The 23,451-nt window shown below is 47.8% G+C and overlaps 2 protein-coding genes across 3 annotated transcripts; one reads left to right on the top strand and one right to left on the bottom strand.

Moving 5' to 3' along the window:
* CCT7 (chaperonin containing TCP1 subunit 7) lies at positions 1-18,770 on the bottom strand. 2 transcript variants are annotated; one of them, XM_047068768.1, is made up of 12 exons: positions 18,331-18,770; positions 12,534-12,687; positions 11,798-11,904; positions 9,723-9,848; positions 8,879-8,931; positions 8,118-8,289; positions 4,240-4,404; positions 3,205-3,393; positions 2,482-2,579; positions 1,968-2,100; positions 1,305-1,511; positions 1-373 (listed from the first exon to the last, which is right to left on the bottom strand). In XM_047068768.1, exons 2-12 carry the CDS (start codon positions 12,559-12,561, stop codon positions 152-154), a joined length of 1,500 nt encoding a protein of 499 aa, XP_046924724.1. In that variant the 5' UTR covers positions 12,562-12,687; positions 18,331-18,770; the 3' UTR covers positions 1-151. The 2 variants fall into 2 exon arrangements, with proteins under 2 accessions (XP_046924724.1, XP_046924723.1); XM_047068767.1 differs by lacking the exon at positions 18,331-18,770 and adding an exon at positions 17,914-18,040.
* A 350-nt stretch (positions 18,771-19,120) lies between these two features.
* PRADC1 (protease associated domain containing 1) lies at positions 19,121-23,341 on the top strand. The gene is made up of 5 exons (XM_047069480.1): positions 19,121-19,235; positions 21,156-21,256; positions 21,783-21,892; positions 22,174-22,341; positions 22,592-23,341. Exons 1-5 carry the CDS (start codon positions 19,169-19,171, stop codon positions 22,710-22,712), a joined length of 567 nt encoding a protein of 188 aa, XP_046925436.1. The 5' UTR covers positions 19,121-19,168; the 3' UTR covers positions 22,713-23,341.
* Positions 23,342-23,451: the final 110 nt, after the last annotated feature.

Raw genomic sequence — 23,451 nt, 5'->3', positions numbered from 1 at the left:
TTCTAAGTCTTAAGCTTTATTTAAATAACCTCAGTGAGAACAGAGTGGGCCAATTACGACCCCTTCCTTGTAATACCAACTAACCAAGACGGGGAGAGTAAGCATACCCTGCAGCCAGCCCGCCGGCCACTCATGAGGGACCGGGTGCCTCTCAGTGGGGGCGGCCCCGGCCCCGGCCCCGGCCCGCAGCTGGGGGAGCGTCCACCGTTGAGCGAGGGTTTTTGATGGTTTCATCTACCGACACGATAAGGCAGGCAGCCTCAGAGGCTGCGGTCAGGGCATTGATGCGCACCATAGCTGGCTCCCACACGAAGGCCTCAAAGTTGTCAGCAATGTCCTCGTTGTTGATGTCCACTCCATACCACATGCCCCCCTGAAAGAGCAGGAGAGGAGGGGAGGTTAATACTCTCAAGTTTCTTCTTGCAAATCCTCCCAAAGACAAGGTCGTTAGGAAACCTCATACTCTGAACTTGCCAGCATTTCCCTAAGAAAGACGGCATCTGTCTGGCATCACACAAAGAACCTGAAAGTGCAGGTCTTCTCTTCCCACTCATGCCCCCAACGACCACCCCCTTCAAACCCTAGACATGCCGCTCACACAAGAGCTCTGGGCCCTCCTCTAGGCAACGTGCCGTGTTTTGGGGAGGTCCAGTCCTCAGGTCACCCGAGGACCGTGTATATCACACCACAGTTCTCAAGAGGAACACTTTCCAATCCCTTATCTCGCTGCTTCCATCAGTCCCCACTTCGGATGAGGGAATGGAGATGCAAAGAAGTGAAGGGACTCTCTTAAAATCCTTAACAAAGGCAGAAGCAAGGTCACGGAGCGCTGCTGTCACAGTACTGAGCACTTAAAAAATATCTCTAAACAAATGTTTGCTAAATAGCAATTAAATAGAACACATTTAAGTTCTCACAGAGATCACAACTTAAGAGATGGTAGCACCGTGGCTGGATCGCCCAGCAGCAGGGCTCTGGCATGCCTCGCCACCACTGGGAAACCCAGTAACGTGCTCAGCGTGTGCTTCCAGGGAGGAGGCTGCAGGGTCCCCCTGGTTCCTTTGATGGCACCACAAGGAGCTATGATTATACTCTTGGTAGAAGCACTGAAGAAACCCTGGAGGCTCCAGTCCTGGCACTGTGGCTTTCCCTCTGCCCTCAGAGGAGACACAGTTGAGTCGGTACTAGGTTTAGTTCCAGCCCTGTCATGGGCCTGAACACTCTATGGAGCCTGAGTAAGCATAGCACACACTCAAAATTTAGCCCCATGCACCCAATCCCTGGACTCAAGGAGAAGGACCCACCTGAGCATGCCGAGCTCGCAGCTTGTTGAGTATGTTCGTGGCATCAAAGCCAGCATTGTCACACAGCTGGCGTGGGATAATTTCCAAGGCCTTGGCATATGCCCCAATTAACAGCTGCTGTTTTCCTGGAACGGTCCTTGAGTAATCCCGCAGGTACTTGGAGAGCTCCATCTCAATGGCCCCGCCACCAGCCACCACTGAATCGTTCTGCAGAGACCAGACCCACCTCTTAATGCTAACAGGCCCCTGGCTCAAGGTCCAGCCACAGCAGAGTTGGACCAGCCAGTCAAAAGGTCCTCCCAGCACAGAAAGGGAGTAGTTCCTCATTCCTCCCTCATCCCAAACCCCAGGAAGCCTAGATGTGGCTCTTGTCTAGCACATTCCAACCTCCATCTGGTGGACCTTATGGTTTCTGACTATCTCCAAGGTCACCTTGGACCTCAAGGTCATTGGTACAATCACTGGGATGGTTAAGGACAGTAGCTCCACTGTTTGTTCACGAGAACAAGTCTTAGCCTTTAAGGCAGCATGACCTATTTTGAGAGACTGAGGCTGTCTGTCTATGATTTGTGAGGCAATCAGGGCTAACAGGCCACCCAGGGAAGGATAAGTTATATATGGCAGAAATCACCACAAAGATCCAGGAAACCCCCTGTCTACTACCTTGATGGCCCTCCTGACAATCATGATGGCGTCGTGCAGGGACCGCTCCGTCTCCTCCATGAACTGCTCAGCACCACCACGGAGGATGATAGTACAAGTCTTGGCCTTGGGGCAGCCAGTGAAGAAATTATACCTACACCCAGGATCAAATCACACATGTAAACTTCTTTCTGCTGCCAACCTGTTGTGTATGACCTCACCACATTCGCCCATCACTCAACAGCTGCTCTTTTGTTCCTCACTAGGGTTTCCAATCCTACTCTTGAAGAGTTTTGGGGAAGGTCTGGGGCTGTAACCCTAGGGCAGAAGATACTGTAGAGTCAGACTTTAGACCCAACTTGATCTTCTGCTCTCCTGAAATACTTTATATCTGAGTTCTTTATGTCCCAAAAGGTGAGACCTTAAAAAAGAGCGGCACATGTTGTATACCACACCCAAAAGATGGCAGAAGGCCAGACCCAGGCAGGTCTCATGAGCTCTGCCAGCAGGCAGCCCAGGCCTATGGCTTGCTTACCTCTCGCCCCCAATCTGGGTCTCTTCAAAGACCTGGCAGCGGCCCAGCACATCTGCTGACAGAGCATTCACACTGGTCTGGATGGAGCCTCCACAGGCCTGAGGAGCACAAGAAGATCAGATCACCTTCACGTGAAGCCAGAAGAGAGCTTCCTGCCACCTAGTCTCAAAAGCCAATTCCCATGCTAGACCCTGCCACAGTGCCCCAGGACTCCCTGCACTGGACAACCTCCCATTTACCTCCAGAAAACAAAACAGAACAAAGACCTACGAAGGGCAAGCAGGCCTGGTCAAAAGGAGATAGAGACCTTTTACTTCACCCAACACCCACGCCCCCAAACTAGTGTGCCTTGGGCCCAACAACTAAAGTTAGGATCAGTGCTTTAGACCTAACATATCTTGTGGAGATGCTCAAAAAGAAAAAGGAGAAATGTGGCCAAAAACATCAGTACTTGAACTGATCTAGCTGATCAGAGCATCACTGCTAGGTTCCCTCACCAATCAGATTTCCTGACTTGCTCTGGTTACAACGAGCACATGCACATGGGATTGGAGTGCTTCACAGCAAAAAAAAAAAAAAAAAAAAGAAAAGAAAAGAAAAGAAAAAAGTTTAGACAGACCTAGTCACAGGCCAACCTGACAGTGCACTCCAGTATACCCGTAGTAAATTAAAACCCCTCCAGGGCCGCAAAAGCCAAGCAGCAGCCTGTGAATGTTTAGTTACCATCATTGTCCTCTTCAGATCCTCCTCTGGCACTCGGCCAGCACAGAACATGTCCCTGTCGGCAAAGTACTGGGTGGCCACATCCCCGATGGGGAGTTTGGACAAGACGACTTTGGCTCCGGAGTGATGGATCCTCTCTAACTTGTCATAGAGAATGTTCCACTCAGCATCAACAATTGCCTGATAATCCTGAAGAGAGACCCAGAAAAGGATAAGGATGCTTGGAGAGGGGAGGGGCGTGAAGGGCAGGGGGGGAGATTAGCATATATGGTAGGCTAAAATATACTCCCCAAAATAAAACGTGCTGATGTATTTGGGAATTAAAAAGGGTAAACAAAATAGCCTCTCCTCAGTCCAAGTAACAAGAACCCTACATGAGAACTCAGGAATCACCTAAAACTTTCAGACACCAAAGTAGAAAGAAACCCCAGGACTGGGAGTTACTCCACAGCTGGTATGCCAAGGTGTGAGAAATAGTTTAGCTTGGCAGAGTTGTAGATTCCTCTAAGATGCTGTACCCATGGAGTTCCCAATAACAAGATCCATTCCCTCCAGAGGCCACTGTGTTTTGGCGACACATTACCCAACAGCACCTACTTATAGCTGGATGACACTGCTACTCGAGATAGCCTTGGTATTATCAGTGATGGGAGCACACCTATCCCTACAGTGTGGGACCCAGTGTAGGAGGAGAGGGGCCCTCAACTGCCCAGGTAAGAGGAATCAAAACACTGGGCTCAGTGTATGGGTGGGGGGCAGCTGCCAGCCCCTTCCCTGGGGCCAGAGAATATTTCAGCAGGTCTCCCCTATCCAAGTCTCCTCAGGTCCCTATCCAAGTCTCTTCACTCACAGAGAGAAGAGTGAGAAAAGAAGTGGGCCTAGTATTTGGACATCAACATATTCAGGGGGACAGGAGGAGAATGGGGCTCATAAGGGGCCTGAGAAACAGCTGGGCCCAAGAGAGCCACAAAGACCCAAGACTTTGGCCCAGAACGCTGACCAACTCCATGCCTCTAGCCAGCTGGTGGGGCCTACCTCAACTGTGTGGACTCTGATTTCAGCATTATCTTTCTCAGCTTTCAGCTCAAGCTCAACATTTAAAAGGGCAATCATTGGATTATTGTACTTTTTGGGTTGCATTTCAAACCCAGCGTAAGAGAAAGTCTTCTTGAATGCGACGCCAGCTACTAGCTGGGACTCCTGTTTAAAAAAACAAACAGTTAACAGTTCAGTCACTACTGGCATGAAATGAAATCAAGCTAGTGCTGTGCTAGACTAACATGTGTCCATTTCTGCAAACATGAAAGAGTTAACCACGTCTTTATTTCACTGTTACAACAAAGCCTTTCCACTTTCATAAAAGCTAGGAAAAATACAAAACATATTTTGGTTATCCCTTCAGTATAAAGAAAATCAATCATTCAGCTTACAGGGACTAAGCATGGGAAAGGCCTGTTTGGGCTATTTTCTAAGACTGGCCTTCAAAGCAGGAGCCAAGGGCTAACACTGAATGTATTTACCGACAGTGCCAGGCAAGGAACCAGGCATTTATGAATAAGGCACAGGCCTCTTCAATCCCAACTCACCCCCCAGTCTTCTACTGGACACACCTACACACGCTCCTACTGCACGCACACACACAGACAGTCCTGTGTGCAGCATCCTAGGTCCTTCCTCTTCCCAGGAGATGAAGCCAAAAGATCTTAAGAGTCAGAAATTCCCTGTACAGTTCCCAAGCCACCACTGTGGCTTCCCGTGGGTTGGATTTAACAGCAGGGCATACACAGTAAGAAAGCATGTTGCACTTGGGACTGACTTTAGGACTATCTAAAGACCTGGGTTCAAATCTCAGATCTCTTTCTTGCTAAATGACCAAGTCATTTCCCACACGATAAAAAAGGGTATTTCCGTTCAATAACTCTATGTTCTCTGCCAGTGCTAATCTAGAATACTGTTGTCTATCAGTGAACACATACGTGCATCATTCAAATTCACAGCCTCCTACAGGGGGTGATGCCTGAGACAAATCAAGAGGAGCAGAAATCAGTCAAATAGAAAATGGAAAGGATGTTCCCAAGAGGCAGAGGCAGTGTGGTGGCATCAAAGAGTGCATTTGCCGTTGTGGGAATGTAAGGTAGAAGGCAGAGGCCAGTTTAGGAGAATCTTACAGGCTCTGCTAAGGCCTACCTCTTATCCTGTACGCAATGTGGAATCCCAAAAGGCTTTACACAGGACAGAGTAAATTGTGGAGCTTCGCCTTTCAACAGAAAATAGGATTGATTTAGGGGACATAAGACTGGAGGAAGGGTGACCACTGCCAGGACAATGGTCTTGGGAGTAAGTAAAAAGACAGCTTGAAGAAATAAAGAGTAAATTGGTAGACAAAATAAGACAATGGTGACTGAAAGGTTGTGGGAGTTGGGAAAGATTTTCAAAGATAATCCTGGATTTCTGGTGAGTGACTGAGTCAATGGTGGCGATACCAACTCATCAAGAAACACAGAAAACGGTTTCAGGTTTGGAGAATGAAATAATGACTTCAGTAGCAGATACAAGAGCATGAGGTTCAAGGGAAAGTTAAGGGCTGAAGATACACATCAGGAAGTTCTATTAATCCTGAGAATAAGTCAATAATCACTACTACCATTTATCGAATTCTGTGTGTCAGGTTTGGTGTTAAAGGTTTTACATGCATTTAAGGAATGGGGAATAGTCTGAGGAAAGTGGGTTGGAGCCCCTGGCCTTCTCACTAGATAAATTAGTTTTATTTGTTTATTTTATGAGAGAAAGTGAGAGGGAAGGGGGTGGGAGACAGAGACAGCGCACGCGAGCCCAGGCGTGAATGAGAGGGGCAGAGTGCAAGAGAATGTTAAAAAGCCTCCATGCTCAGTGCAGAGCATGACACGGGATTTGATCCAATGACCCTGGGATCATGACCTGACTGAAATCAAGAGTCAGATGCTCTACTGACTGAGCCACCCAGATGCCCCAAATTACTGTTTAAAAAAAAAAAAAAAATTTTATTCATTTTTGAGAAAGAGAGAGCGCAAGTGGGAGAGGGGCAGAGAGAGACACAGAGAGAGACAGAGAAAGAGAGAGAGAGAGAGAGAGAGAGAGAGAGAGAGAGAGAGAGAGAGAATCTGAAGCCAGGCTCCAGGCTCTGAGCGGTCAGCACAGAGCCCGATGCAGGGCTTGAACTCATGAACCTCAAGATTATGACCTGAGCCGAAGTCGGATGCTTAACCAACTCAGCCACCCAGGCGCCCCCACCAAATTATTATTTTTGATCCCTAGTTGAGTGAACTGGCCAATCTAATCTCAAGAGTCCAGGGAAATAGGAAGGCCCAGGAGAAGATGGGTGACTGCTACCAAAGTAGTGGGTAAAGACAAAGTCAGTAAGCCATGATGGGCCAAGAAAGCACTGGTACCTGGGGCCAAAGACAGGGGAGTAACTCAGATGACCTCCAAATTCCTCACAAGTTTTATTGCAGAAAGAGAACCTCAGTCCACTGACATGTGCCATGACAGGAGGAAGGACAACAGAGTGGGAATGCAACTCAGAAGGGTAAAAGTCAAAGAACAGAAAAGTGAAGGGCCAGGCCAGGCTATAATATTTGAAGCAGGTCTTGCCCCTTCCAAATCCCTTCAAGCTGGGTCACCAAGATAGAGAAAATTAAGAAGTAGGGCAGGCCAGAGTGGAGAAAGGCCAAAGCAGCATAGAGATACCAACAGAATGCTTCCAGACAGATACTACCGTGTTAAAAAAGAACAAGTTACAGTTAGGTTGTGCAATGCAGTAGCCATGAACCACATGTTGCTATTTAAATTTAAATAAATAAAAATTAAAAATTTAGTTCTTCAGTTGTACTAACTGCATTTCAAGTGCTTGGTAGCCACACATGGCCAGTGGCTACCATAAAATGGACAGCACAGACATGTAACAGTTCTACCGTGACAGGAAGTTCTATTGGACAGCAATGAATTAAAAGCCCCACATGCTGATATGGATCAAATTCTAAAATAAGTTGTTAATGGCGCCTGGGTGGCTCTGTCAGTTGAGTGTCCAATATTGGCTAAGGTCATGATCTCATGGTTCACGAGTTTGAGCCCCATGTGGGCTCTGTGCTGTCAGCTCAGAGCCTGGAGCCTGTTTCAGATTTTGTGTGTGTCTCTCTCTCTGGCCCTCCACTGCTTATCCTCTGTCTAAAATAAACAAACATTAAAAAAATTAAGTTGTTAAACGGACAAAAGTGAGTTACAGAACACTATGTATTATAAATAAGCACTTGTTTTTAGGAAAGCAGTATTTACATATGTATTTACAGATGCGTAAAACAATTCTGGAAGCACCTGCTCATACACACACACACACACACACACACACACACACACACTCTCTCTCTCTCTCTCTCTCACTCACTCACTCACTTATTAGTGGTTGTATCTGGGGCAGGAGTGGTGAATGGGATGTTTATTTTTTTCCTTTAGGATTCTTTTTACATTTAGAACTATGTATCATCTATCCAAAATAAATGAATAAAAGAAGGGAGAGCTTGGGCATGTCACTTGGAGAATGGACTCAGAAGTACTTCTCAGGCTTATTAACTGAGAGGGTCATAGATAATTTATCAGATGGAGCTAGTCCCATCCCCTCCCACATTACACTAAGATTCTAACAATCAACTAGTTCAATCTGCTGTTCTGCTGACAAGTAAATATAGGTCCACAGAAATTACAAAATATATCTACAGTCACAGCCTGCAGTGACAGTATGGGGAATACAACTCCAGTCTGACTTCCAGCTCAACACACATTCTCTCTATTCCTGTAACATGTGTTCATCTCCTATACCAACCTATGTGAAGGGTCAATATGAAAGCAGAAGCCTCCTAGGGAGGCTGCAGCAGGCTTACCTCTAGGGCACCACCCTGCACCTTTTTGATTCCAATCATTTTAAGCTGCAACAGATCATCGAGCATCATCACCGCATCCACCACCATCTTAGCGAAGAAGGCTTTCTGCTGGGAAATCAGCTTGGAGCTCAGAGCGGTCATGGCACATTTCTCCAGCAGCTTCCTCTGCTCCCTGGGACACAAGGATAGGTGGGACTTGTGTCAGGTCTGGAAAGCCCCTTGTCTGAGTCTATTGCAATGTGTAGGGGGCTTCTGTTCTAGCCTCTAAACTCAGCCCACATTGGGGCGCCTGGGTGGCGCAGTCGGTTAAGCGTCCGACTTCAGCCAGGTCACGATCTCACGGTCCGTGAGTTCGAGCCCCGCGTCGGGCTCTGGGCTGACAGCTCAGAGCCTGGAGCCTGTTTCGGATTCTGTGTCTCCCTCTCTCTCTGCCCCTCCCCCGTTCATGCTCTGTCTCTCTCTGTCCCAAAAATAAATAAACGTTGAAAAAAAAAAAAATTTTAAACTCAGCCCACATCAACTTCATTTTCTACAATCTTTAGGGCAAATTATCACTGACAGATGGTGACTGCAGTCAAAGACCTTGTATATGACAGCTTTAAAATTACAGTCTACAGCCTCTTTTGTGCTGTGAGCTGGGGCACAGCCAAGGGTCTAGCAAGAGCCAAATAGCTCCAGGCCCATATAGGGTGGCAACACGCTTCTACATCCAATTTGGCCACAAAAAGTCAAGGCTCTGACAAAGCCCGCTGCAAACTTACACTTTGTCTTCCTTCTTCACGGTCACAGCAATCTCTTTGATCTTGTTAACTGCCTGCCAAGAACAGAAGCCGAGTGAGTCCCTGGTGCCAAAGGCAAACTGGAGAGGTGGGTCCCAGTCTCTCTTGCCACTCTCCAATCTGTTTACTCCCAAATTGTAAGCATTTCCACTCTGCAGCTGAAACACACTTCTGAGTCTTGTTGCTGCCCAGAAACACACAGCTCTATGGTTTAGAAAACTCCCAGTGACAAATATACAGTAGGTATAGTTCTAAAGAATCATCAGGATATTTCCAGGACTGAATTCTGAATATGCAAGGAACACTAAAACAGATGAGTGCAAACAAGCTAGGACACTTGATTGGGCCAAACCTTCTGGCTTAAGAAAAACACTCATGACAACTGCTAGCACTATATATTATTAGACACGTTATGTATGGCATACATATCTGTACGTTAAACTTAGTATCTTTTCAAAAGCAGTTCTCATATGTGATCTCATGTTACCATCCTGAACCAGAGATATTTAAGGGAGAAAGTAAAGCCTAGAGGGACCGACTTGCCTAAGATCACACAATGAAGGTCAAAGGTCAACAAAAGCAGGGTCTCAAGATATGTGTCATGAGGAACTTTAGATAAAACAAAAAACCTCTCACTTACTGAGTCAGGAAACCTGAGGCTTAAAGAGATTAAGGAAATATCTAGTCAAATAGCTACCGAATGGCAGAACAGAGATTCATAGGGAGAATTGAGAAAATGTCCAGGGAACCCTGTTACCTCTCTCTATACTCCGCTAAAGGTATTATCCTGAGAAACACAAGGCTAAGGTAGCCAGTATTCCCATACCAACTGGGTGGCAGTGCGGAAAGCTCGGATGATGATCTGTGGGTGCAAACCTTCCTCCACATAGGGTTTCACCTGCTTCAGAAATTCTGCAGCCAGCAGGGTCACTGAGGTGGTGCCGTCACCGACCTGGAAAAGGATGACAGGAAATTCACATTTCTCACAGTGAGGAATAAGGCCTGAGACTCCATTTTTAGGCAACCTACCCATTTAAACTAGGGACCGTTTAAATGGGTGTGAAATGTTTTTTCTGGAAGCGTAGGTGATTGCAATGAGTACAAGGAAGGTGACGATAGTTAGGTATCCATCCCATCAAATGGCTCTGGGCTACAAAATGAATTCCTCAGCCAGGCCCATTCTCCAAAGAGGGCTGATTTTGACAAAGTTCTTCAGGATATGAAATCATATATACAGACTAACCAACAATTTATTTATTACATACAGGCACTATGATGATTAAGACAATCCCAGTCATGCTTATAATACAATACTTATGTGTCTGGTAACAAGAGGCATGAGACAAATATTCTTCAAGGAGCACAAAGTACTATAGGAGTTTACATAAAGATAATTTACAGCCAAATCCTACTAAAACAAACCTTCCAGGACCAGCCAAAGTCCTTTATATTTTAAATACTGTTTGGAATTGACAGATCACTAGTCTGCTAACCTTTCTAATGTAGTAATATTCCACAATGGGATCTAAACCCTTTATTTATTTATTTAAGCATTTTATTTATTTCTGAGAAAGGGAGACAGAATGCGAACTGGGGAGGGGCAGAGAGAGAGAGGCACAGAATCCAAAGGAGGCTTCAGGCTCCGAGCTGTTAGCATAGAGCCGGATGTGGGGCTCGAACTCACAAACTGTGAGATCAGGACCTGAGCCAGAGTCCGACACTTAACCGACTAAACCAATCAGGCGCCCCTCTAAACCCTATTTTTAATGAGGGAGAAGAAGAACTAAAACTAGCTTACCTCTGATTTGGCAGAAATTTATGTTCAGCTCACTTATGTCCATTGTGTAATGTGAGGGACTCTCAAAGGGGGAAAAAGTGTTACTGTGGTAAAGGGTATAAGCTGCCAAATTCCTGGCCAGAAAGGTTTTAGTCAGTAACAGGTCAAATTCAGACTCTTCCCACTTTAATTTCATATAAGCCATACTGTTTTGTAGGCTACTGGGTCCCAATACACCTTTTTATATAACTTCAGAACCTATCTGTAATACTGTAAAATGCAAATCCGTTTCTGTCAACATTTAGTATCAAGACTCCAGTGTTAGAAATGTTTTAAAAGATAGACTGGTCAATGCCACAGTATTGTACACTTAAAAATGGCTAAAGTGAGGGACGCCTGGGTGGCTCAGAAGGTTAAGCAGCCGACTCTTGATCTCAGCTCAGGTCTTGGTATCAGGGTTGTGAGTTCAAGCCCTGCACTGGGTTCCACACTGGATGTGAAGCCTACTAAAAAAAAAAAAACAAAAAACAAAAAAAAAAAAACCTGAAGTGGTAAATTGTATGTTATCTATATTTTACCAATATTAAAAAAAAAAAAAGATAAACTGGAAACCTTAAAGTTTCCAGCCCCATCTTAAAAGGTGACTAACACATGAGAGCTTAAACTATTTACCAGGTAACTGAAAGGAGCCTGGTCCTAAGATCTCAGCTACATGTAGTGAAAGAGTATGAATTAAAAGAAAATTTTTTTTAACATTTATTTATTTTTGAGAGACAGAGTATGAGCAGGGGAGGGGCAGAGAGAGAGGGAGACACAGAATTCAAAGCAGGCTGCAGGCCCCGAGCTGTCAGCACAGAGCCCAACGTGGGGCCCGAACTCACAAACCGCGAGATCGTGACCTGAGCCACAGTCGGATGCTTAACCAACTGAGCCACCCAGGCGCCCCAAGAGTATGAATTTAGAAGATTAACTTCATCTAAATACTTTACAATTTATAAGCACGTACTACTTATGACATCATAACTTTAGATATATAATCAAAAAACGTTTAAGACAGAAGAGCAAAGGAGCAAGCAGGCATGTGTTTCAACCTTCACTTAAACACATATGCTTGATCTTCCCACCTCAGCATCTTGGGACTTGGCAATGTCCACTAACGTCTTTGCTGCAGGATGGACAACATCAAGGAGTTTCAGAATTGTGGCCCCATCATTAGAAATCGTTGCTTTGCCTTAAAAGGAACAAACACAAAGTAAAAATTTAAAGACCTTTTCTCCAGTTGGACTTGGAGCCCAAGCACACTTTACTGGGATGGGGTAGAGGAGATCATGGCATAAATAAACTGATCTTTTTATAGATTTAGCTCTGTGCACAAAGGGCCACCTAAAATCACAAACTTCTGAAGACCATGAGCTACCGATTTTCTCTGAACAGCATTTAGCATACATTGAACTGGATGTAGAAAATACTAAATGAGAATGAGAAACCATTTAGATATTCTTGACATAGCTGATACCTACTATTGTCTCACATGTCAGTTAATATACTAAAACACGAGGGGGAATTCTGTCTTGGTAATATGATACAATGGGAATGACCAAAGTTAACTCAGATAGTTCTCTTTCATGTTTCCAGGCTGCATCTCTCTATGAGGCAACATGTTCCTGAGCCCAAGTTCTTCCGTATATCCCTGTAGGGTTCAGCATTCAGGACAATGTATGAAATGGAACCATCTCCTAGCGAGCAATCCCTCAGAGACCTTAAAAGCAGTGGAATTTCTGATACCAACTTCTGCTAGCCCCAGCACTCCCCAGGAGTCTCCTCTTCTGCACACTGGCCTGAGGAACCCTGCAGACTTACCTCGGCCATCTACGATCAGCTTGTCCATGCCACGAGGGCCCAGGGTGGTTCTTACAGCTTCTGCAATCACCTGGCAGGCACTGATGTTACTTACAAGCTGGGGGATGCCTTGGGAGCTATCAGTCCCCTCTTTCAACAGGATAACTGGTGTGGGCTACAGAAGAAAGCAATTGACTGCTTTTAATAATCATCTACTACAATGAAATTCAAGGAGGGAGGGGAAAAGAAAAATGTTCTCATCTCTCTCATAACAGAAATACCTGGAGGCCTTTTGTTATTTTTTTATTTGAGAGAGAAAGCACATGCACGCACAAGTGCAGGAGCAGGCTCCACGCTCAGCGCAGAGCCTGACTCAGGATTTGATCCCACAGCCCTGGGACCATGACCTGAGCCGAAATCGAGAGTCGGACGCTCAACCAACTGAGCCACCCAGGCACCCCTCTGGAGGCCTTTAAAACCATATTCCCACTGTCCACCACATAGATTTCTTAACCAGCCTCTACATCCAGAGATACCGCCAGGACTACAACATACCCTACAGGCGTGCTAGAAAATGGTCATGAGAAGCACGATTTAGTCTAAAAGAACAAATCAAATACTGTGTTCTCCAGCGCTCGGCTGGACGAGCATAGCCTTTTCAACTTCTGACACTATTCCCTGTGTTGAAGAATTAGGTCAGAGCACAGGAGGAAGAAGCCCAATGTTCACCCTCTGGCAAAGCAACCACTTATCTGCATTACAGCTTAATCCTAGGGAAGTTGATGGGGCACTGATGCAAAACACGAGGCGCCAGCAGCTTCAGGGGGTGTCCTGGAGATGCCCAGGCAGGCAGCTTTACCACAACGCTCAGCTGGAGAGCAGGGAAGCAGCATGTTGTCCCGCCTCACAAAACAAGTCTAATTCATACAGCAGTGTTTCCATTCTCGTGCTGGTTCCACAGAGCTTCCTTGTGACCAATCTCCAACCAAATGTCCCACAGAAGTTTTTCTCTATTTTGCATGCCAGTCTTTTTTTGTTTTGTTTTGTTTATTTATTTTTGAGACAGACAGAGACAGAACATGAACGGGGGAGGGTCAGAGAGAGGGAGGGAGACACAGAATCTGAAACAGGTTCCAGGCTCTGAGCTGTCAGCACAGAGCCCGACGCGGGGCTTGAACTCACGAACTGCAAGATCATGATCTGAGCCGAAGTCGGACGCTTAACCGACTGAGCCACCCAGGCGCCCCTGCATGCCAGTCTTGAGAACAATCACTATCCCCAAAGGGGCTTAATTGGCAGACCTGCAGAAACTCTGGGAAGACAAGGATACCCGCGTAAAGGCCTGCTTAGCTGCCTCTGCTCCAGTGACCATTAGCCTGACAGTAATTCCTCAGCTTAGCAAACTAGAGTCTGTATCAAAACCTGTGCCTTCAGAGATGAGCTCATAAACCAGACTCAGTCTTCCCTGTGTTTGTGACTAATTTTGTATGTGTGAAACAAAACAGTAAAGACAAAAACTGTTTTAAAACTTGTTATGCTATGTGTGTGCTATTAGGTTGCAACTTAAAATTTACTTCTTACCACAAATTGCAGTAACAAGTTGGAAAGCCACTGCCCAGGCCCACCCCTGTGGGTGCTTCAGGTATCTGAGCAGGAAAGGAAAGCACAAGGTTGTGTCAACTCAACAGTAAGGAGTCAGGGATTCACACACCAGAAAGTCTAGTGACCCATGAGGCTGACTCCATGTTCACTGGCCAATTCCTGAAAAAGTTCAACTCCTCTGGCTAGTGTAGCAGGAGGGCAGTGGGTAGACAGAAGACTGGAAAAGGGCTGAAGAGGCAGGTGAGAACCAGATGGCATACTCAATTGTAGATCATGGTAAGGAGTGCAGATTTTATTCCTACAAAAGGAAGGCCTGGAAAACCTTTTAGCAGAGGAATGGCATGTTCTTTTTTTAATGTTAATTTTGAGACAGAAGAGAAAGCGGAAGCACATGCGCCTGAGTGAGCAGGGTAGGGGCAGAGAAAGAGAGAGAGAGATTCCCAAGCAGGCTCAGCTCTGTTAGCGAAGAGCCCCTGTGCTGATGCGGGGATTCACCTCACATACAGAGAGATCATGACCTGAGCCAAAACCAAGAATTGGACACTTAAACCAACCAAGCCACCCAAGGTGCCCCACGAATGGCATGTTCTGATTTACATTTATCTACATAAAATACAAAGAGAGAGAAAGCAGGAGGCAAGATGTAATATGTAAGTGCATAAAAGGGGGCTGGAAAGATGTGCATCGAATGCTAACGAGTAAGAGTGGAGGTAAAGAGGGTTCTGACACTTTGTATTATATGTTTTGTTTTAATTTTTTTCTAATGAACAAACTTTTTTTTTTTTAAGGAACGCCTGAGACAGGATGCCTAGGTGGCTTGGTTGGTTAAGTGTCCAACGCTAGATTTTGGCTCACTCAGGTCATGATCTCACAGTTTGTGAGATAAAGCCCCACATCAGGCTCTGCTCTGACAGCACAGAGCCTGCCTGCTTGGGATTCTCTCTCTCTGCCCCTCCCCTGCTAACGGGCGCATTCTCTCTCTCAAAATACTAAACTTTAAAAAAAAAAAAAAAAAAAAAAAAAGCAACTTTAGTAAGAATGCCTGTCAGATAATCCCCTAAATCTGGGGTCAGGCATGGGCTGGAGGGAAAATTCCTTCCCTTTCACCAGTGTCCCAGGTCTGGAGGCAAGAAATGGCTTCTTTGGCCAAACTTCTTTCAAGCCTCTTCCACCTTTTGTAAGGAAAAAGGTGTCCCCACCTTCTCCTAGTCCTGCTAAATTATTCCTCATGGCAGCCCCAAGCTTCCTTGCTTCATCCTTGCCCCAGATAGTCTTACATTTCAAAACAAAAACTAACTTGGGTCTCAAGTTCATCTTATTGCCTTCAACAAATTTTCACCTCTCCAACAGGCTAACATCAATGCATGTAAAGATTTTTTTCTCACCCCCCCCAAACTGTACCCCTATTTATAAGAGCTACCTTGGCACCTTCTGCCAAAACCACTTTCTTGGGGCACCTGGCTGGCTTGGTTGGTAGAGCATGTGACTCTTGATCTCGAGGTCATGAGTTTGAGCCCCATGTTGGCTGTAGAGTTTACTTAAAAAAAAAAAAAAATATATATATGTATATATATACGCACACGTATATATACACGTATATATACATATGTGTGTATACATACATATACGTGTGTATATATATATGTACGTATATATATATGAAAACATTTTAAAAAACAAAAGTTTCTTATCAACAGGCCAGCGATTCACCAGAGCCCCAATTCTTCTAACATATTTTCTCAACAGCAGCCAATAGGGGCACCCCGAACAGAGGATCCCGTAATTCCCTCTTTGCTTCCTCTTGGCGTAATTTTTATATCACCATCAATCTTAAAGCATGACCTTCCCAAAGGTAAGGACTATAGGAATCTCAATTTGTGGAGCGCCTAGATTTGGCCACATAGAAAGCAATATACAGCAGCTTATGGTGTTAAAAATTCAACTTTACGTATACTTGCACATGTTTCATTCAAACCATGAACTAAGATAGCACCAGCTTCTAATTTTTGGAAAAGCACTGGCAGTGTGGTGACACCAAATCCACAGAGAGTTCTTAAATACAAAGCAAGGAGCAGCTGCCCACAGTCCCTTTGTTCCCTATGCTTTGTAGGCCCTACAGAAGTCTCACATTCCAAAAGGAGAGATATAAACAGCTAATACCACAAGGAAAAAGAGCAGGGGTCAGTTCAGGAAAAACCCAAGTGTGGTGGAGCATCCCAGTAAAGGGTTTTATCACCAGACAGAAGAACCTTGGTCCTGATCCTCAGTTCTTTCAATGCCAACCAAAACTCTTATGGTAGCCTTGTCAGCAGGATAGATTACAGGGAGGAAAGGAAGCAAATCACTACCTAGCAGAATAGCTAACATTTGCCAATTGCTTATTGATGCTGGGCACTTCATATGTATTAGCTCAATGAATCCCTTCTAACACACTGAAGGCCACAAATTTAACATGCTCATAGTCACACACATAGTAGGTGGCCCAGCTTAAGTTACAAAACTAGGCATTCAGTGCGGCTCCAGAGCCCTTACTCTCAAGGGCTCTGCTGACTCTGCACAGAAGATGAAGCCGACTTCAAGAAAAGGTAATGCTGAAGAGGGACTGAAAAAGGGCAGTACTGGAGGTATAAAGGGGAGAAAGTACAGATAAATCCTAGGTTCCTTCTCTGTGGGTACAACTGGATTCACAGGACATTCCCTAACAGAACGCTTCATATGTATCAGCTTGACATCTACCAGGACAGGAAAAAGCAGCAGAAGCCCAGAAAAGAACAGAGAACTTCCTCTGACTGATAGAAATGAGTTAATTGTCAAGTGCACTACAGGGAGCAGTAAGTATCCCAGTCAGCGTTTTGCCTCAAACACCTTCTTAAACGCTGGCCCTGTTCAACAGCAACTCAAGAGATAGCAGGAGGCTTGGGAATCCAATGGAAGTTATCTACAACTGAGATGGCACAAAAAGATGATGCAGAAGTGGGGCGGGGGGCGGCCCTGCAGGATTCATCAAGACCCCCAATTCAAGAAAACGAAACCCAGAGTTAGATGGCCAACTAAGAAAAGCCTGGCCCGAGGCCAAATCCGGAAGGGCAAGACAGGGTTGGAGTCAGAGCCCGGGTCCTTCCACCTCTGATGTGCTGTCCCCATCTGCCCTCTCCATTCTCCCGGCTGAGGAGCTGCACCCGCAACAACCAGCTGGGTACGGTATATTCAGCAGGCGCTCAATACGCGTTTACTTAAGCAATGAACGAGTGTTAAAGTACAAACCAAGTCTGTTTCCATTTATGTGGCAGCAGGCGGGCTGACCGACCGGCAAGCAACCCTAGTTGAGCCCTTCCGCTCAGCCCAACACAAGGTCCCCACGCTGCCTCTGCCCTGTTCTAGGAAGCACACGTTTTTACATCCTACATTTCCCCAGGCACCAGTGCTTCCCAGTCGGCCCGCCGACCGCGTATGCACGCTCAAGTCGGGACTCATTTAACACGGGTTACAATTGCGGGGGGCTCCAAAAACTGGGTCCCCTCAGCCGGCTTGCGGCCCCGAAGCAGCTTGGGACTTGTAGTCCCCAGTCGGCCACACCAGAACCTTCCCTCCAGCCCCAAGAAGTCCTCGCCCAGGGCCCATGCTCCGTGCTCCGGCCGAAACAGGCCGCAGAGAGCCGGGGTCGCCCACAGACAAGGGGTGGGGGCAAAGACAGAGTTAGTAGGCAGCGGAGGGCTCTATGGAACTGACCCCGGCCGGGCGGTGCCACCCAGGGGCCAGATGGCAGCGGATGGCGACAGATAGGGGAAACGCCACTCACCATCATTTTGGAAGTTCGTTTAGTGGCCCGCTACACCTTCTCTCTTCTCCGCGTCGGGGCCGCCCAGCAACCCCACAATCCCCCGCGCCAGAGAAATCCCCAGAAGCTTCGCCGAGCCGTTGGCTCGGGAGAGGAAGGGGACGGGCCACTTCCGCCACTCTATGGTTTGCTACCACAGAGTCAGTACGGCTAGAAAGGCCAGAGGCCTGGGCCTCGGAGGGAGAGGCGTTGGTTACCGAAGGGTCGCAGGATTGTGGTTATGCATTTCTCTTTGAGTATGTAGACTCCTTGCTCGGCTCGCATTACCCACTAAACCCTCATTCCTTCCCCCACCTCCGAAAGCCAGACCAAGGAACACAGTAAGCACATTTATTGAACGCTATGGGACAGGCTTACGGTAAATAAGCAAATAAGCACCTGGTGAGAGATCTCATAAGCCCTTCCAATCCTATGACGTTGGTACTGTTATGTCTATTTTGTAGATGAAGGAACTGAAGCTGAGAGGTTATGAAAGGTGTCCACGGTCACAGTTGTACACTAAATGGTAGAGAAGCAGGCGTGGGCACCAGGCACCTGGCCCCAAATCCCGTTTTCTGGCTCTTCACTGACCAGAGCCTCCTCGAGGGTGGGGATCATCAAGCCGCGACCCCAGCGCGCAAGCGCTGGTGGAACTTCTCAGAGGACGAGCGGAGGGGAGGTCGCGGGAGACCACCTGGGCGCTAGACGAATGCCTTCCCAAGGAGGGAGGTAAGGAGGAGGAAAGCACAGCTGGGAGAAGCAAATCGTCATCTTGCGAGGCGGCCGCAGGGAGGATCCAGCCAAGACCGCAAAGCTGACGGCCACGACTTTCCTGGGCTGAAGTGAGTCCAGCGGGGCGCCCACCTCCAGTGCTCTTTCCTCCCCGCCCGCCCGCCAGCCAGCCCACCAGCCCGCGCAATCCTGCAGTCGAATCCAAACTAAGAAACGCTGGGGCGCGGGTTGGGAGGGGTGGCAGTTGCTGTTAAGAGTTTAGGCCAATCAGTCCTAGGCCCCACTTCTCTCGACCAATAGGAAGTGGGCTAAGGCGCAGAGGCGGAAAGTGTAGCTACAGGAACAGGCATCAGAGCCAATCAGCCGTCGGCCTCGTTCCTGTCCGCCAACCAGCAGCAAGAGCGGGTCTGGGGGCGGGAGGCCGGAGCAGCTGTCAGGCTGAAGTCCAGCGAGCTAGCACGGTGGGGCGGCTGGAAGAAGCGCGGCGCCGGGCCGGGCCCTGGAGATGGTCCCCGGCGCCGCGGGCTGGTGTTGTCTCGTGCTCTGGCTCCCCGCATACGTCGCGGCCCACGGTGAGCGGAACGGGCGGGGCTGCGGGGCGGGGCTGGCCGTCTAGCTTGCTCGCGTCTCGGGCCGGGAGTCACGGGTCACCTTGGGACCCCGCGAGTTCGAGGCAGGGCAGATCTAGGGACGGGCGACTGGAGTGGTGGGTGCTGGCCCCCAGGGACGTGAGCAGGGCGCGGCCTGAGGCTGGGCTCTGAGTCCTCAGCTCCCCACGTCGAAGCAAGACTCCTCTCCACGCCCCCAGTAGTGCCGGCCCAGATGGCTGAAGGGGCGACCAGGAGAAGGAACAAGGGACAGTTAGAGATATTCCAAGCTGGAGATAGTATGTGAGCCCTCACATACATATACAGGAACACACATTCTTACACGTGGGCCCCCGCGTACAAGCACACACGTACACACACAACCTGTTTGCACCTAAAGGAGCACATAAGTATATACACCCATACACATACGTGAGCACATACATATACCACACTTGATTTACACAGATCAGCAGATGCAAAGGCCAGGCAAGATGTGTGTGGTAAGGAGGAGGGGTTTAGTGTTAAAGGCGGCTCATTGGAAATATATCTGTGTCTCATGGGAAGTCCCCACTCTCAGGATGAAAGGCTGTAAAGCCCAATGCCAAGCCAATGGAACTCTATCTGGTCTCTGTGATTTGGGCAGTAGAGGACAGCTAAAGCCACAATCAGTCCTAACCCCCTGACACACAGTAGTGGCTTCATAGTTTGTTGACTATTTGACCAGCTTCCACACTTCCACATTCCTCTCTCTCTCTGGGCTAAGGCAACCAAGGATTCAAGTCCAGGCAAAACATCAAACTTTAGTGCTGTAGAGAGGATCCCACACCCCAGAAAAATCTGGTTGTTCTGGAAATTCTCTCCCTCAGTGCGACTGAGCTGAAAATAGTTGTTCACTCCTTCAACAACCTTTATTGAGCACCCACATATCCTAGCCACTGTTACATAATGTGGATACAGCATTGAACTAAGCTACAAAACTGTGGGTTTTGCCTTAGTGGAAGAGACAGACATTAAACAATTCTGAATAGTGTATAATTACAAATTATGTTGAAAGTGTCAATGGAGAAAAAGTACATTTTGAATGGGCATAGGGAAAGGGCAGTGATAGGGCAGAGGGGTTTCTCTAGAAAGTGACATTTAAGCTATGACCTAACCAAAGAGCAGAAGTGAGCCAGGTGAAGAGGTAGAGCTGGGTTGGGGGCAAGGGTAGGAAGGCTCCAGATAGAGGGAACAGTTGCAAGGAGATGCAGAGGTGAAGAAATTGAAAGGAGGCCAGAAAGGAGTAGATAAGGTTGTAGTAGTAGCCAAGGGCAGATGGAACAGGACCCTGCAAAGGGTAGTCGTTGAAGGGTACTGAAGCCATAAGAGTGGTGACTTGATCGTATTTGCTTTAAAATATTTCAAGAAGACCCCTGGCTGTTGTTTGGGGAATGGATGGTAGAGAGCAAGAATGGAGGCAGATAAACCAATTAAGAAGCTGGACCAGTCAGGACAAGAAATGATAGTGGCTGGACTAAGAGGATGGCAATGGAACCAGAGTCAACTTTTAAGTTTTAGTACAAATTGTTTTATACCTAGGCTACCACATCGCCACCTTGAAACTCTCAGGTCCACTTCAGAACAAAGAGGGATGGATCCTCGGAACACAAGAGCTCTCACTCTTCCTGGCTCATCAGTGCAGCAGCAGCAGCTGTTATCTCTGGGGTTACTAACACTATCTGCATCAGTTCTATCCTCCCCAGGACAGAGATCATCTATCTCACCCACCTGGAGGACTCACTTGGCTGAAGCTGGGTCCCTGAGCCCAGATTATAGCCAGCCCAGTTGTACACAAGTGGTCCATGACCTGAACCTGAACCAGCTTGTTCCCTGGAAGTTTCTTACCTGTACTCTATCTTTCAGGCTTACGCATCCATGATTATTTGTACTTCCAAGTGCTGAGTCCTGGAGACATTCGATACATCTTCACGGCCACACCTGCCAAGGACTTTGGTGGTATCTTTGTAAGTTCAGGGAGACCCTTTTGTCTCTGCTCCTGTCTCCACCCCACTAAGTCAAGGTGACCGTCTCATCCCTTCAACCAATACCTGACTGCTAGGATAGGGAAGGGTGCACAATCCAGGCCTGCCCTCCAGGGGCTGCTGTGCAGGAGGGAAGGGCTTCCAGCTAGCTATTCCCCGGGGTGTAATACAGACTTGGGCACCAGACAGGGAGAAGCTGTCTTCTCTGGGGACATGAAATCGTAAAAAACCAAGGGCTCTGCTAGCTGTCTCTGCACTATGTGGCTTACGGCAAATTACTTCCCCTTTCTGGATCCTACCAACTCCCCTACATATCTCATGAAAAGGCACCGTGGAGTAGGACAACTAGATAAGCCTTTGTGAGAATTTAGTAAAAATACTCTAGTGCCCAGCACACAGAAACCACTCTATGTTTCCTTCAACTTTGTGAGGAACCGGTAGAATGGGATGGTCAGCCTGGTCCTACAACAGGTATGTCTCCTCACGCTCTGACCTAAATGTCTTTCAGCACACAAGGTATGAGCAGATTCATCTTGTCCCTGCGGAACCTTCAGAGGCCTGTGGAGAACTCAGCAACGGTTTCTTCATCCAGGACCAGATCGCTCTGGTGGAGAGAGGGTAAGGAGCGGACAGACACAGGCACAAGAGGAGGGCAGGTGTAGGTTAGATTCTGAGATCAGTGTTGGGAGTGGTGCTTTGAAGTAGCGGTTCTTAAATAATTCATGTTTTTAATGGTCTTTAAGAGATGTCTTAAGATTACCCATGCCTTTTGGCCATTTACGTATGAGCCTTTACAAAAAATTCTCCACGGTCCTTCTCTCATCCTTCTGGTGTGACAGTCTGGAGGAGGGGTAGCTAGGACCCTGCCTTTCCTTTGGTCTCATCACCACCTCTTCCAGGGGCTGCTCCTTCCTCTCCAAGACACGGGTGGTGCAGGAGCACGGCGGGCGGGCAGTGATCATCTCTGACAACGCGGTTGATAATGACAGCTTCTACGTGGAGATGATCCAGGACAGTACCCAGCGCACAGCTGACATCCCTGCCCTCTTCCTGCTCGGCCGAGATGGGTGAGGGCTCCTTGTCTCTGGCTGTATCAGCACCAGGCTGGGTGCCATGACTTGGGGAGGTCAAGGGCAATCACCAGTCCCTTCCCACAAGCCTCTGTTGGAGGGCCGAGTCCTTGGGCCAAAAATGTTGGAGGGCCCCAGTTGAAGGGCCAAGTCCTTGGGCTCTGGAACTCCCAGAGTGATGGGGACAATGGGGCATGATGGGGTGCTGAGAAAGTGACCATCGCCACCTTTCTTCATGCCCTCCCAGCTACATGATCCGCCGTTCCCTGGAACAGCATGGGCTGCCATGGGCCATCATTTCCATCCCAGTCAATGTCACCAGCATCCCCACCTTTGAGCTGCTGCAACCGCCCTGGACCTTCTGGTAGAAGAGTTGGTCCCACACACCAGCCATAAACAACTCTGGGCTGGGAAGGGGAAATCCAGGAATTCTGCTATTTGGGATTTGGGGATAGCATTTGAGGACAGGTGGAGCCGGGTAGGGGAAAAAGGCTTTGGCCTTGGCTATGCTAAGAAAAGCTGTGCCACTGGCCTTCCCTTCCTCGGGGTCCCCAAATGTCTCATGCTATGGGAATAGACAAGAGCCAGGCCCCAGAGCTTCTGGACTAGAATCTGGAACACAGGGGCTAAGGGCAGGTGGCCTGAGAGCCATCTGTGACCTGTCACATCCCACCTGGTTCTCGCCTCCCCTTCCCAGGGTCTCTTCAGTGTACTTCACAGCAGCTGCTGGAGTGGTGTTTGAGGAATTAATAAACCCTCACTGACTTTTTAGCAATAAAGCCTCTCATCAGGGTTGCAACTGTGTCCTAGAATAAGAGCATACAGGGGTGGGAGGGGCCTTCGCTCTCTCATCTGGTCCCATGCCCCTGCTTTGAAGGGAGGAAACTGAGGCCCACAGAGGGTAAATGACTTGCTCAAGGTCCTTTAGAACCAGTGCTTAGGCTGCTGGTTCTTGGATCCCAGCACACTCTACCTCCTACTCAAGAACTCAGGAAGCTGTAGTTCAGTTCCCTGAGAAGACTCCTCTGATAGCCTGGTCCTGGGGATCCACGCTGGGCCTCAGAGGAGGTCCTTGCTCTTGGCATTTAGAAATCTTTGCACAGCATT

This window comes from Lynx rufus, unplaced genomic scaffold, assembly GCF_022079265.1.
Source record: "Lynx rufus isolate CCGP_SWC_20201006 ecotype Redwood Valley unplaced genomic scaffold, mLynRuf1.p SCAF_8, whole genome shotgun sequence".
NCBI lineage: Eukaryota > Metazoa > Chordata > Mammalia > Carnivora > Felidae > Lynx > Lynx rufus.
This window is presented reverse-complemented; position numbering and strand designations above follow the sequence as displayed.